Source organism: Pygoscelis adeliae, unplaced genomic scaffold (genome assembly GCF_000699105.1).
Source record: "Pygoscelis adeliae isolate BGI_AS28 unplaced genomic scaffold, ASM69910v1 Scaffold7, whole genome shotgun sequence".
Lineage (NCBI taxonomy): Eukaryota > Metazoa > Chordata > Aves > Sphenisciformes > Spheniscidae > Pygoscelis > Pygoscelis adeliae.
In genome coordinates, this window is record NW_008825268.1 from 1,635,819 (window position 1) to 1,650,781 (window position 14,963).

The 14,963-nt window shown below is 40.5% G+C and overlaps 1 protein-coding gene across 2 annotated transcripts in view; it reads left to right on the forward strand.

The window, feature by feature from the left end:
- Nucleotides 1-14,963, forward strand: part of IKZF2 (IKAROS family zinc finger 2 (Helios)) — a 109,567-nt gene that overhangs the window by 65,618 nt on the left and 28,986 nt on the right. For both annotated transcript variants that reach the window (XM_009329643.1, XM_009329644.1), the window contains exon 4: nucleotides 4,641-4,808. In XM_009329643.1, the coding sequence (XP_009327918.1) occupies nucleotides 4,641-4,808 (168 nt within the window). The remainder of the gene's footprint in view (nucleotides 1-4,640; nucleotides 4,809-14,963) is intronic.

Genomic DNA, 14,963 nt, shown 5'->3' on the forward strand with positions numbered 1-14,963 from the left:
TAACAAAAAGCCTACTACCGAAGGGTGAAAATATTATTATTATGAGCAAATACTTTCTGATGGCAGCATGGGCACAGTAATTTTGCATTAAGAGGTTAAAAAAAAACCCTGTTTGAGAAGTACCTAAGCTGTCCTTTGCAAATCAAAAGTATGTGCCAAACAAAAAAGGCTGAGATCTTAGATATACATTTAACCAGGCAGATGTTAAATGTAGTCTCATTGGACCTGGTTCTTATATTTAGAAGGACTCTATCCTGGCTTTTCTTGTTACTGTGAAGAGACTTTAAAATGAGCATTTTTTTAAAAAGAGTCATTAAAACGTTCCCAGGAAGGGACCTGAGCACTGCTGTAGAAATAACCAGGCCTCACTGTTAATGAGAACATTATTATGTATTATTTTGTGAGTTGCTCCATTTGATTTCAAAGGGACAAAAGTTACCAGCCAAGGGTTATGAAAATCTAAGTCTCCTTGGTTGTGAGGTCTGCAGGCTCTTTGTCCTCAGTTAGATTTCTGTTTTGATACAGAAAATTTCACTGATGTATTTTGCACCGGTATGAGATTCGAAGAAGGATAACTCATACTGAAACTTCTGTGCAGCACTTCTGTGCTAAGGCGGTAAAGGAGAGTTATTGTGCAGCGAAGCTTTCAATTAAGCAGAAAAAGGAGTTGGTTTGCTTTTTGAAATAACATTTGACATATACATGGTAAAATATGAAAGCTATTAGTAGGAAGTTAATCAGTTTATTCGCCTGGTTTCAGGTTGTATCAGCTAGACAGCGTTCATAGCTTGTGCGATGAAGTCTTCAGCCAGCTGCCATATATTAAAGGTACTTACGAAAGGACTGTGTCTTGCTAATAACCCTGACTCCATTGGTCCACTTCACCTTTCATCTCAGTATTTGTTTACACAACAGCAAGTTACCTTATGTACTTTAGATACTGGTGTAGCTAAAGAGCCGTAATATTTCATTATTTTTCCTGGAGGAGATATAGCTGTAATGGATGCATGTTAAACAATGAACTGTGAAGTTTCAGCAGTATTTTACTGTAATTTATAGGTAAATATTTGAAATCATACCTTTTAATTAATACTTTATTTAACTGTAAATGATAAAACCCCATGGATTTATTTATTTATTTATTTATTTAATTATCAGGCCTGTTCCCTGGTGTAAGCCCCTCTTACTAAGACTTTACGAAAGGTAATACTTTGCAGCTCCGGCTTACCTTGCCTTGTCCATTCCTGAAGTAACTTTAGATAGTTAAATTCCCTGCGCTGGAGAACAAGGCTTTTTAGGCACTCTTGGTTTTGTCTGGCTTTAGATCTTAAATCTGGAGTTGAAAAGAAACATCTTTTTTGTTTGGTTAGCTGTTCCTCCCCCTCTCTCCACTCAGAAACTTTTTTTTTTTTTTTTAATCACTAAGGCTTGAGGTTTTTCTGCCCCGGTTTAGCTCTAAAATAGAGAAAAGTTTTGATACTTAAAAGTAGACTAAAAATATTTTGCAGTCACATAGTTTCCAGTGTTGAAAAGCAAAAAGCTTGCTTAGTCACATTTCAGTACGTGTCCTTCTTATAAGGAGTTCTTATTTTAATAAATCAGTATAAGTTTATAGAGTCAAAGAGTAAATACATAGACAGCTATAATTGTGAAATACACACCATGCTTATTATCAGTAGCCTTTTGTAGTCGTGTATGCCATTTGTTTAATAGGTCTATCGTTTCTGGTATGTCTGTGCTGCCATCACCCCCAAAGACAGGAAAACATTTTAAACACAGACAGGGACTGCCATGTAGAGTAGGAATGTATTTAGGTAAAGACTTTCCATGAGTGGATGATTAGTTTGAAGTGTGATTAATTTCAGCCTATGAATAAAAAATTTTACTTTTCACGGAAGGGTAAGGGAAGTGAATAAGGGTGTCAAGGTTCTTATTTTGTTATTAGGAAATAATAATACTGGAGAACTGCTTACAAACCTACTGGGAAAAGAGAGCAGGAGAAATAATTGGAAAACAGTCTTCTCAAGGCACTGAAGTGATAAAGAAGGCTGGTTTGCTAGTATCTGGAGTGGGCATCAGGCAGCAGAGTTCTTGGAAAAACAGCAAAATTTTCTTATTTTTCAGTCTTTACTTTTTTTGTGCACCCTTCTATTGGATAATGGTCTCTCAGATCAGCTGTGCTAAATGTAGAAGCTGCTAATCAATAGTGCGAAGGTGTGACTAAAATTAATGGCCAACCCACAAGCCTGCAGCTTAAACAAGGAGCAGGAATCAAATGATTGGACAAAAGTGTAATAAACAGATCAAAGCAGTTATTTACGCAGAATTAAGCCAGTAGGAAAAATGAATGCATGCTGGCTTTAAATAGATACAAAGGTTATTTAAGGTAAAATGTGCTATTATTGTAGCAGATTCTATCTGTTGCAAGAGAGGAACAGACTATTGGTGACTTTGTGGTGAGTGTTTTCATGTCATCTTTGCCACTGAACTTTAGTGCAGGGATTATTTGAATTCCTGACCAAAGGCATCTCTTCAGCTGCCAGTTTATCGAGGAATAATACCTGCTCATATGTGGCCTCCAGAGTATCTGCTTATCTTGCAGGTGATGTAGTGGATAAAACATATTAACTGCATAGTTTTAAATACAGCAGGAGTAAAAGGAAATACTTAAGACTTGGTAAGAAACTCACTACCTTCTTTAATGTTGTCATCCTGAAACTGAAGCTATCATTCCTAAATACTGAGAAATGTGTCAAAGGAAGGGGTTTTGCCTGTTTTCTCAGACAGCGAAAGCAAAACAAAAAAGAAAAAAAAACACATATATTTTTCTACTGCATATCTCTGTTATGGACATTTTGAAATGATATAAAAGAAGATAATGACTAATCTGATCCTTTAAGTATAGTGTGGGAGTTTAAAAGGGAAACCACAAACTCTTTATCAATTCCAATGTGCTCGTGTTCAGTGTATTGGAAGATGAGCTTTATGCCCTGATTTTTATCATTACTCCATAATGTTCTTGGCAAGACTGTAGGAACCTTAGTGTCTTCTTCAGTGCATCTGCAGTGGTTTCGGATGTAATTTCCAGCTCACACACGTGAAGTGAAGTTGCAGAGGTATGGCATATATATGGCACACCTGCCTTCTGTTGCCCTCCTGGTAGGACTGTAATGCTGGCAGTGATTTTAACCACTGAAGCAAGAATTGCTAGTGGACATCCGTAAGAGCTCTCTTCCTCCTTCTCTTTCCATTTGAATCAACAGACATATGTTGGACTTTACACTAGATGCATGAACTACTTTGATAAAAACATAGCATTAATTTTGTGCAGCAAGGGAGTAATCATTTTAAAGCAATTGAAAAAGGCTTTGGAGAGATGTGACAGATCAGAGAACACGTTCGTTTTTTCACTAGAACTGTGCTTCAGGTCAGTGAATTCAACCTCAGAAAGTCCCCTCAGGCATTGACCAAGGCTCCGTAACAGGTGATACGCTGAAAAAATGAATGAGACTACTTACATCTGAAATCTGATGTTCAAGACCTTGTTGAACTGGGGTCCTAGTTGGTGAAAACATTTCAGCATCTAGAGCCCAGCTGCAGTTAAGCGCTTAGGCAAGTGGCCAGCATGAGTATATGCTTGTGCCCTATTGATTTGCACTGTACTCGATGGGACATACATAAGTAGGTGATTAGAGCTGACTGCCTGCCCATGAATGCTGGAACAGACTGACTGTCCTCAACAAATGTTGACATAGAGTATGGTTTTGGTAATATTTCATGAAACCTGTATGAATTTGTCAGGGGTTTTCCTCTAAATAATAATAATATAAAAAAAAAAGTGTGATGTTTGTTGTTATGGACCCATTCCCCACTGTCCAGAGCAAATATGAAGGATTAACATCAAAATAAGTTTTGCATGTGTGTGTGTTGAATGCATGGGGTGAAGGGAGAGGGTAGGGTGTAGAGTTTCTGTTTGTTTTTTTTTTTTTTCCCCATCAAACAAGTCTTCAATTAGTTTTACTTAGAGCACAGATTTGCTTATTTCATAGTTTAATGGCATAAGATTTTTCTCAGTGTTTGCTACTGCCCAAAGCTTGTGGGCCTGATCCTTACTTGCATCGATTCTCTGCATACCACTCTAGCAATGCAAAGCAACCTTCAAAAAGGGATTTCAATTAAAGTATAATGTAAGCAAAAGATTTGGTTTGAAGCAAAGACCCTAACATCTGTCCAAGTCCAATTGTTATGATCAGTTCTAAATACTCATATGGTTTGCACCTATACTAAAAATAAGTGCAAAACCATAGAGATAAATACCACGAAAGCACGATTATAGATCTAAATTTTGAGCAGAGCTCATTTTTTATGAAGGATAAAACCTCCAAGGTGGAGAACTTTATGAAAATCAGGCTGCGTTAATCACCTCAAGCTGATATTGCAGAAGGAAAGAGCTCCAAATCACTATTGGAGGCTTTGCACCTTGTGCAAAAGAAACGGCCTTTGACTTTAGCAAGTGCCATGTGATGGTGGTGGTGGGGACTGTACCTATGTAAGACAGCAGTGTTACAAAGAGAGGGAGAACAGGCTCCATGCATCTTCTGATGTTTCTTGACAGTCTTTCCCTTCCATTTCTTTTCCAGGTGAACGCCCCTTCCACTGTAACCAATGTGGAGCTTCTTTTACCCAGAAGGGGAACCTGCTGAGGCACATCAAGTTGCACTCTGGGGAGAAACCGTTCAAATGTCCCTTCTGCAGCTATGCCTGCCGACGGAGGGATGCCCTCACAGGACACCTCAGGACGCACTCTGGTGAGCCCGCCTTGTCTTCTCTTCCCTCTTGTTTTTTCTTTTGTCGTTACCGTTCAAATGAAGTGGATTGAGAACATAACTGTGTTCCTGGTGGCTCTGGGTCTGTACCATCCTCTTCAGATAGCGCAGCTCTGAACTTTGGGAAAGCCTTGATGTACATCAGAAAAGTTGTGGTTTAGGCACACCTCTCCTTTTACGTAACTGAGCTCCTCTGCTGATGCTATCACATTTGCCTTTGAATGTCTCCTTGGGTATATCCAGGCTTCGCTGGCAGATTGTGTTGACACTCTCAGCCTCAAAGTGGCTCTGAAATTCCAAAGGTCGCAAAGAATAACTGTGCTCCTGGAAGCCTGCTTTGCAGTTTGTACCCATTTCTTCATCTAATAAATGCCATATGCTGGTGGAGTTCATACTTGTTCATCTTTCAAAATACTCCTAATTGCATTTTTGATTCAGTTACATCTCGCTGTAAAGTCTTAATCCATGTCTTAAGCCACAGTACTCACCCTAGAGCAGAAGGTGTCAAAGAGAGATTGGGTTTGTCTTGCCTTGATACTTGATAGTACCATGTCTATATCAAGTCTACTTGATATAGTTTCTTGATATGTTCTAAAGAAATACCTGTCACATAACTGCATGTTAGTAGTCGCGTTGGTAGCCCTGATGATCGGGATCAGATGAGTTTCTAGTCCCTGTACGCCACACCAAGGGGCTGCGTTCTGCCCACTTACTCATTTGTGTAGGACTCTTGAGTAAGATTTTAACTTGCTGCGTTTTTTATCTCCTCGAATGTTCAACTTCTGTATCCAGGCCATTTATAGGAGACTGTGTTTTTCATTGTTGAATGAGCAGAGATAATTGGACTGGTTACAAGTGACAGCATTACAGATGAACTTTTTCGAGGTGTTAGCAAATGTGTGACTACTGAAACACCGTGGTTGAAGTGCAGCCGCAGACAGAAACTCTGCATATGAAAATGTAATCAAGGGGCTTCCTGACTCTTTATACACATTTCTTCTACAGGGTCAGCCTCACTTCAGTAGAGGTTTCTGTTTTATGAGCAGTAGGTTGGTCGTAGGATACAAAGTTGCCTTGACATTTCCAAGAATCAGAAAGGATAAGCTAGTAAGCTTCTCCAGATAGGCTTTGGAGTACGCAGGAGGTTGTATTGATGCAAACATACTGCTGACAGAAAGCATGAGCTTCCAAGGGAGTGCAAGTGTGGGACTAGGCTAAGAGAGAATTGCTTGAGAGTTGTCAGCTTGAGAGTATTTGATCTGAAAGTCAGAAGGGAAAATGTCTGTGGAACTGTGAGTTGTAATTTTCACATATCTGACCATAACCGTAGTTTCAACTTCAAATTTAGTAAAAAAGAAAACACGATAAAAATATTCACAATTAAAATAAAAAAGGGAGTTATGACATTAAATAGCCCACATTACAAAACATGAACATGCGGTTGAAGATTGTTTTCATAATATGAATATAGATTTTGTTACCTAGATACAGCCATTGCTAGAAATTGTTTGTTCTTCCTGTGTGAAAAGTACATGGCTGATGTTTCTGCTTTTTGCATGAGGATGAACTGTAAAGGTGTGGGATTTTCAGAAGGCACCTAAGCTGCTTAGGCACACAAGTTCCCCTGGAGCTCCTTCCCTAACTGACATAGGTGTGTTCAGCTGTGCTTAATTTGTAATTTTATGTTTTGTTTTCAGTGGAGTAAGCATCACCCCTCTAAGCAGTCAGCTACTAGTTTTCAGCAGAGGGCCAGCAGGAACAGACAAGTGCTCCCACAACACTCTCCAAGACAATTCTTAGAGTAGCACTCACAGATGAAGAGTTAAAAACCTGGGATATTGCCCTAAAACCTAGCACCCACCTACACGATGGTGAAGTGCCAATCTGAACGTGAACGTGGGAGTTAAGGTGTCTTTCTGTCCCTGTCATATAGGCAAGCTTTGTTGGTTTATGCATACATGTGTGAACCTGGTTCATGGAGAAGATGGGTAGATGTTCCCTCGAGATTTTAAACAGTTTTGTATCAGTGTACTATGCAAGCACTTTCTGCTCTAATAAAGCACACATCAAAGTCCGTAAGTAGACCTTGGAGGTATAGCAAATCTAGTGAACTTCATTGAATGTTTACATCTTCTGACTTATATTTCTGGCTATAAAAGAGGATATCAGATAAAATATAGAAAGAAGAGGTTGAAAACTATTTTGAAATATGAGACTTCAATGCAGTTTCAATCTGGTACACTTCATGTCTAAATTGAGGTGAGTCTGAATATCTTTTTATATTTATAAGAGGAAAGCTCTTTAGATCAGATCCTCAGCTGATATAGATTGGAATTACATCCTGTAAGCAAGGAAAGTACTGCTATTTTGCACCAGCTGAGAATCTGGCACATGATTTCATAAATGTAAGACCAATTTCCTTTTTTATGTTGTATGTCCGTTTCCTCCTTAAAAAAGAGAGTGCTATTAATCAAGAAAACCCACTCTTTTTTCCTTCCCAAGAAGGTTTTAAACTACTTGGGTTTTATGGAAGGCAGAGTATGCAAGAAAGGAATTGAAGAATTTTTTTATATCTTTTTTTCCTTCAAGCTAGTTTGATCTGTGAATTTGAAAGCACTCTGTTTGTGTCACCACTTAGTTACACCCTCTTGCTACTGCCAGTTAGTCAATTTTTCCTGTGCTTAGTGCAGGGTTTTCATACAGTAAGACAGGAAAGGTGAAAAAATAAGGAAATGTAATTGCAAACATAAATTAGCAGAAGCATCCCAGAGATATTTGAAATAGCTGAAACTACTATTAACTTAAAAAAAATTAATTTGTGACAGCTTCTTTTTTTTTCTTTTCCTTTGGATAGATTTTTTGTTCATGCTTTTTAATATTATTTCCTATTTATCTGAAAAAGTTTCTAAGCATCACAATCCACATTTTGCCTTTCTTTCTTGTACGGAATAATATCTTTCTATAGAAGTGTTCCCAGGATAGGTGGTTAACAAATATTACTTCGCATCTGTAACGCTGCTGCTATTTGACCCTAAATAATTAAGGACTTATCTTGCAGTGATTTACTCCTGCGATTATTTACCTTTTACTGACATATGGGGTTCTGATGAACTTCGTGTCTATATTTTCCTCCCACATGCAGCTTCTTTGATTTCAGGAATATAATGATGCCTTCAGGACATCAGTAGGATAATGCCTGGGGAGAGATTCATGCACAGAATTTCACTAAGAGTGGGCATGAGCCTAAAGGTACTTACAGGACTTTCAGGTTTTGTTTTCAGAATTAACTCCATAGTTCCACAACACAGATGATACAGGAGAGGTGCCTGACTGGGCTTCCAGGACACGAGTGTAAGGACAGGCTGAGGAGGGCTGGGGCAAAAGTCGGTAGCCCCCTCCTGCAGGATGCACTTGACAAACCAGCAGGGATTGGCTTCACCTTGCACAGCTTTTGCTGTTTTTAGAGGAAAACATCCAGGCAAAACTCCTGATGGCAGTCACAGAGTACCTGCTATCTCACCCTGAGACGTGCCCATCTTCTCCAGCATCTCTAGAATTGCACAACTAGACAAAGGCAGATACAAAACAGATAAGACGAACTCTACTGTAGGTGATTAATGAACAAAAAGCAGAAGTTTTAAGGAAGACAGTTGATCTGACAGATCAGTCTGATGGTTAAAGCACCTAGATGTTGACCTCTGTACTTTGAAAGATATGATGTACAACCTGACGCTGTTTTACCCTGAAAAGCCAGGCATCCTCAAATGGGCACATAAAATTAGCGGTTATGTTTTGATGTGAATTTCTCTTGTGTCTAAAATGCAGCCAAGTCAGCCCTCCCCTCATAATGCTATTGTAAACATAAATGCTTTGATAGTTCTTAAAAAAAGTCAAGGCTGCAATAATGAGCAATCTGGAAGAGCCCATAGAAAACATTAGTGCATTAGTTTTCAGAGCAGGGCTTGGGCAGTAAGCCGTAAATGAGGGATAGGATCACTTGCTGAGGAGAAAACAAAACACAGAATAGGTTTTCATTAAGTGAGAAACATTCATCCATCCTTTGCGCTAAGCAAGGATGGTCCTGTGGGCAAATTATTTTGTGATTTTTGTGATTTTTAAGACTGTCTCATCATGCATACACACAGACTGGCCGCATGAAGCCTTCTCAGGCAACCTTAATTCTGGAACTTCCTGATTTTTCTGTCTTTATCTTGGCAACTTCAATCACGTTCCCTTACTGTGGGAGTATGTAAGTGTTATTCATATATGAAAGCAGTGTTACTGTTTATTTCTGCCTAAAAAACAGGTAGTCAGATCATTATTTTTTCCTGTCACAGAAGCTTTTCCTCACAATACATTTTAAAATTTGCTTCCAAGATACTTCTTTCCTGTTTAGTAAATTATTTTTTTTCCATTTTCTGCTTTTAGCAAATATTTGCTTTATCCTCCCTCTTGTCTTCCTGCATTGTTGCTGCACATTGTTTGTTACTGCCCAGCTCTTCAACAGCACTGAACTAATGGTATCATTTTATTTGCAGAAGAAAAGCAGCGAAGCATTTGTTTTGAAAAGAAAGGCTTAGGCAAAAACTCCCAAAAGCACAATCTTAGCAAACTACGTACAGTGGGCAAGATAAAAGGCATGTATAATTAGAAAGGTAAATGCCCCGTTCATGGAAAGGTAGTTTAGTAACTCTTTTTATGTTTCTTGGTTTGCAAGTCTATCTTTCTCATCTCTTCTTCTCCATAAGGACTTTCTTCTCAGCTCCTCCTGTGTGGTAGTGAGCCGTTCGAGATGTCCTACATGCTTGCAATTGTATGGCTGTTGTCAGCACAACTGACAAGTGATATCTGTGTGCATGACTGTGCTCAGAGGCAGAAGGAATCTGGTTCCTAACTCTGATGACGTGCCTGACTCAATACATGTTTGGGAGAGTCATTCCACCTGTGAGTGTCTCAGTCCAGCTGAAAAATTGGATGAACAAGCACAGTGCTGAAAAACACAATGCTGTGTATGAAGTCCTGCCTGTCAAAAGCCAGTGAGAATCTTTGAAACAGTGGCAAGGATGGTTATTAAGAACAATGAAGAATCAATGTTTTAAACTGCTTTTTTCATCTTGAAGAGACTTTTACCACTATTAGCATCTCTACTCTCAAAAAGCCCAGCATCTACTCTGTAACCATGTTTTTGAGGATGGGAACATCATAATTGGAAAAATCTTGGGACCTGAAATTCACATTACGCTCTGAGCTGGACTGACTCAAACGCATTGTGAATGGGGGAAAAAAAACCTCAAATGTGAACAAGTAGGACACTATCTGTGAAAAATGAAGCAAGTATATGAAGGGGCGAGGGGATATTTTGCATACAAATCCCAGTTCTGCAAATAGGTTAGCAAACAGCATCTTCTCTCAGTTGTGATGAGCCAGCGGGCATTTATTCTGTTGATCTGATACTTAGAGCTCTATTTAATCAGGCAGAGCTGCTCTTCCTCTCAGGTTTTCTTACGCTGTTTCAGTTAAACTCAGTGGAATTAACCTCGTCACAAAATCATTTTGTGTTTTTCTTATCGGACTCCAGGTTCCAAACTGTTATTAGCATGTACACCATACTGCAGAAGCTCTGCTTTCTCATTAATGCTTCCAGTACGTAGAGGCCTTCACTCGTGTTGTAGAGTCTCTAAAATCTCTGGTATTCTGCTTTCCATATTGTTTGTATGTGCACTTTTGGAAGGTAAGATCAAAATGTGTACAAGGGTAGGAGTTTGGTATGCCAGGTGTTTCATCCCCTAGGTATCCTTATTTAAAGTTTTATCCTCTGTAGAGCCAACTTGTATCCCATGCTTTGCTAAAGCCCCATCGGAACCTGATCCTTGAAGCAGTGGGGTCATCTTCACCTCCAGAGCACTACTGTGACAAGTATTAGTGATATGAAAAGATCGTCTTCTATGTCCTCAGAATTATCTCACTATGCAAGCGTGTTCATGCTAAGCCTTGTCTACAGAGCATAACTGTCACTGAGAAACCATCTTTGATTTAAAGATGCTGTAGGATCATGATCTTTCCAGAAAAAGTACATTTGGGCTTTGTTTTCGAGGGAACTTGTGAAAAGATATGGTTCCACCCAAAGCAAGAAGTGTTCGCTGTTTGCCTGTTGGACTTTTAAAAGCCTTGAAATTCCGAAAAGGTTCCCTCTTATCTGTGGTGGTTATGGATCAATCTTTGACTGTTCAACCCAGGAGATGTCTTTCCGACAGATAAGACAGAGAAACAGGAGAAGTGGTCCTGGTGAGCAAAGGTAGATGTGCTGTGTACCAGCCTCATGAATATCTCTCTCTTAGGACTGGGTATCAGCTTTTTTCCTTTTTTTTTTTTTCCTCCTTCTCACCGGGGTGTGTGATTGAGATGACAGGGGAACAGACGCTGTGTGGCTCCCTGCTTCTCATGGTGCCCTGGTGTCAGCAGGAGATGCCCTGTTCCTTTAGTGCTTGGGGGCTGCCTGTAAACTGGCTGAATAGAGGAAGACTCACCCACTCTGCTAGTGATGAGAGACACCAATACCGTGGGAGTATCCTCGTTCTAAATATCAGTTCACAGCAAGATTAGTAGGTGCTAAGATTTATTGTGGCATCTGTGAGACAAGTCTTGTACCTCTTGCTGTGTCTCTCGGTGGAACGTGGCCTTGCTATGACTCTGTCACCTGCAGGTCTACCAGCAAGTCCTCCTTTCTTCAGCAGGCAGAAGGGGGAGAGCAGGTCTGGAGGGAGGTTGCGCCATCTACTTCTTTTCCCTGATCATCCAAGTTTCTTCTCCTTAATGAGACAGGGTGGCAGAATTGAGTGCTTGGTGTCAGGTTAAGTCTCTGGACCCTTGGCAAGGAAGAGTTTTTTGTTAAGGTAGTAAGTCCTGCACCCGAAAGTGGGGAAGAAGATGGAGTACTAATGCCCCAACACTGCAGCTTCACCACGAGGGTAAGTTCCCCAGGGAAGATTTCAGTTCTGCAGTGTAACAAGGTGCTCACAAGGAGGGGAAAAGATGTCCTTTGCCCTTTTCTTCAGACATCCTGAACCTGTTGTGACCTTATCCAGAAGGTCAGATAGCACCACAGTACTTAAGGGTAACAAGGTCCTGTTTCAGACAGCATCAGTATGGTGTAAGATTCACATGGGATCATCCCTCATTAATTTAGCCCAGTTCCTTTCTTCCTCATGGGATGCCTGTGCCAAGATAGAAGTGTGTGTTTGGGACAGGACTGCTGATGTCCAGTTTTCTGCGTGTTTTCTGTCTCCCCTCCACATTAGCAATTCACATCCTGGCATCATCAGCCAGATTCTGTCCCTCTTCGTGTTGCCTCAGGCCATATACAACCAGAATGAAGCACCTGGTCCTGCCCTACTGGGCTGCTATTTGGAGAGAAAACAGACACTTCTCCACTGCTGGGTGATGCCAGTTCTTAACCCAGCCATCCTGCTTTGGAGGAGCAAACGAGACACTGACTTTCTTTTTCCTCTGGGCTTTTATTCTGTCACAGTACTATATGTGGGATTTCACAGGCATCAAAAAAGCAGATTAATGTGATAAGACTTCTGCATATAGAGCAGCAGTCCTTCTAAACAGCGTGCCTAACCTGTTTTTTAAACATCCAGAGAGACTGTGTTTCTGTTGCCTCCCTAGGGAGACAATTCCACTTCCCATCTGCTTTTTTTAGCTGTGACTCTCATCCTGATATTTAACCTAACCTATCCTTGCTTTTGCTGCAGATTATTGCTCTTCCTAACACTGTCTTCTGTGACTGTGAGTAATTCCTGTGCTCAGTTTACACTGTGATAGGCTGTAGTCGTACGTCTGGCATTGATTCTGTTCTAGTCTGTCTTTATCTTCCAATCCTCTAATCTCTTTTTTTTATCACTAATTTTGAACTTTTTGCTACTCTTATTCATTCATTTATGAGGGACCTAAATTACGAAGTCATTTTACACTTTGGAAACATGGGCCAGTACAGATGCAGACCTCTTAACCTCATCTCTGCCTCAGTTGCCTGTCAGTGAAATCAAAATAAAGAGCACTTCTCAACCTTGTCATGATGGTGAGAGGGCAGGATGCAGAAATGATTGCAAGGCACACGCATATTGCTGCAATGAAGGTCACGTAAGTACGTAGCAGAGTATTCCAGTGCTGCTGGTGCCCCTGCTGCATAGCATTGCATATTATCTCCTTAGTTTTGCTTAGCCTTTGTGCAATAGTGAAATGAGATAATTACAAAGTGGAAGGAATAATAACTTTGTATTGTTACCATAACCACTGAGGTATTATACCGATACTGGCGTGATTAGCTTAGACACAATAGTAAGGTGATTATTAACAATGCTAAAGGACTTACTACTTAGCCTGCAATTTTTGTGTCTTGTTTCTTTTATGAACCCTATCTATTTCATCAGCCCAAAGTCTGTGTGAAGTGGGTATGTGTTGTTGCCTCGTTGTTACCCATTTTTCAGTGATGGGAAAATGAAATAGGAAAAAACCATATAAGACCCAATTTGCAAATTCAGGTACCTAAGCACCAAGGTAGCTTCATGTGAATTACTTGTCTTTCTGCACCAGAACTACTATGGACAGGCTGGCAGGTGAGGGTCTAGTAGCTTAGGTATTTAAACATATGTAGTCCTTTGCTCCTTTAAGTTCAAGCTATGGGGGTCTCTTTTGGCCTTGTTTTCCTTGTCCTCAGGGATTGTTTCACAAATCCAATTTTTTTATGCTGGACTTGGCGTATGTATGTACAAACCCAGAATTTAAGGTGCAGCTGTAAACACAGGCGTTGCACAGCCACGCTCCAGACCGTCTTTGGGAGCTGGGTGTCTCATTGCATTAGAATAAGCTTGAGGGATGCATCAGGAGTCCTCCTGCTCCAGAGGCAGCCTTCTGAGGTAGCTGCAGTGGTTTTTGCAGAACAGAGGTCCAAGAGGTGACTGAAAGCTTTCTTGTGCATTTGAGATGAGAACATGGTTTTGACCTGATGAAGCCACGTCTCAGCAAAATCAAGACCACTTCTTGCATGCACTCTGTTTGAGCAGCAAAAACCACAGCAGCTCTAAGGATGAAAAAAGTTGTGGGTTTTTTTTTCCCCCCTGAGAAAATTATTTTCAAGGGCAAAAAGTGTTTGCATATTGCCTCTGAGGAAAGGAGATCCAGCATTTGGAGCTGGCCTTTGTCGGTTCTTCAAGAAGTTTGTGAAACCTTTCAGCTTGAGAAAGTTTGAGCTTGGAATCAAATGGCGGTCTGAGGCCATCTTTCACTGCTATCTCAGAGCTGTTTTATGGGGCAGTGCAAAATGGAGAACCGCCACTGACATTTCTGATAATGTATGAGTGCTTTAAAGTGTAAGAGAGGTTTTTTTGCCATCTGGAAAGGAAGCCAAAAGAAACTAAAGGGGAGAAAAATAACCCAGTTAACACCACGCCATAGCAGAGCTGCAGAAAGCTGCTACTGATACATTCTCCCAAGCTCTCAGCAACCTGTAATTATGAACTGGCTTACAGCTAAGATATTGATGGATATCATTCAAGAAGGAAAATGAGAATGTCTAGATTTTTTTACAGTGAACCTGTACTGAACTCTGTGTGACTCTCCTCCTATTTATAACCCTGCGTGAAGTTCAAGGAAACTTGTCCTGGAGGTTTCCCATGAGAGGGAACTGTGTTTTCACCTGACTAAAGCTCTCTGGATATTTTCCCATTTTTTATTTGATCTAAGTGTGAACTTTCTCCACCCTCTGCCCCTCCTTCCTTTCTGGAGTGGTTAGAGGTTGATTACAGCCAGGATTACACAAGAGATGCCAGTTGCACACATGTTTTGCATAACTGTGCTGTGTTGATTTCAGACAGGGTGCCCCAAGTTCCCTCCGTGCCTTGCAAGAGAGTCAAGATCTCTATCTTCATTCCTGAAGCTGGAGAAATGCTGTTGAGGCCCTGCTTATTGAAACTTTGACAAAGAGCACCTGGCTGGGACGCTCCCCAACCACACAGTTATCTGTAAGCTGCAAAGCACTCGCTTTTGGAGAAGCCTCTACTTAAAGGTTGTTTGTTCTTTTTGTATTAAATATGCAAGAGTCACTGTACCTCTGTGGGAAGCGCTGTGAGGGAT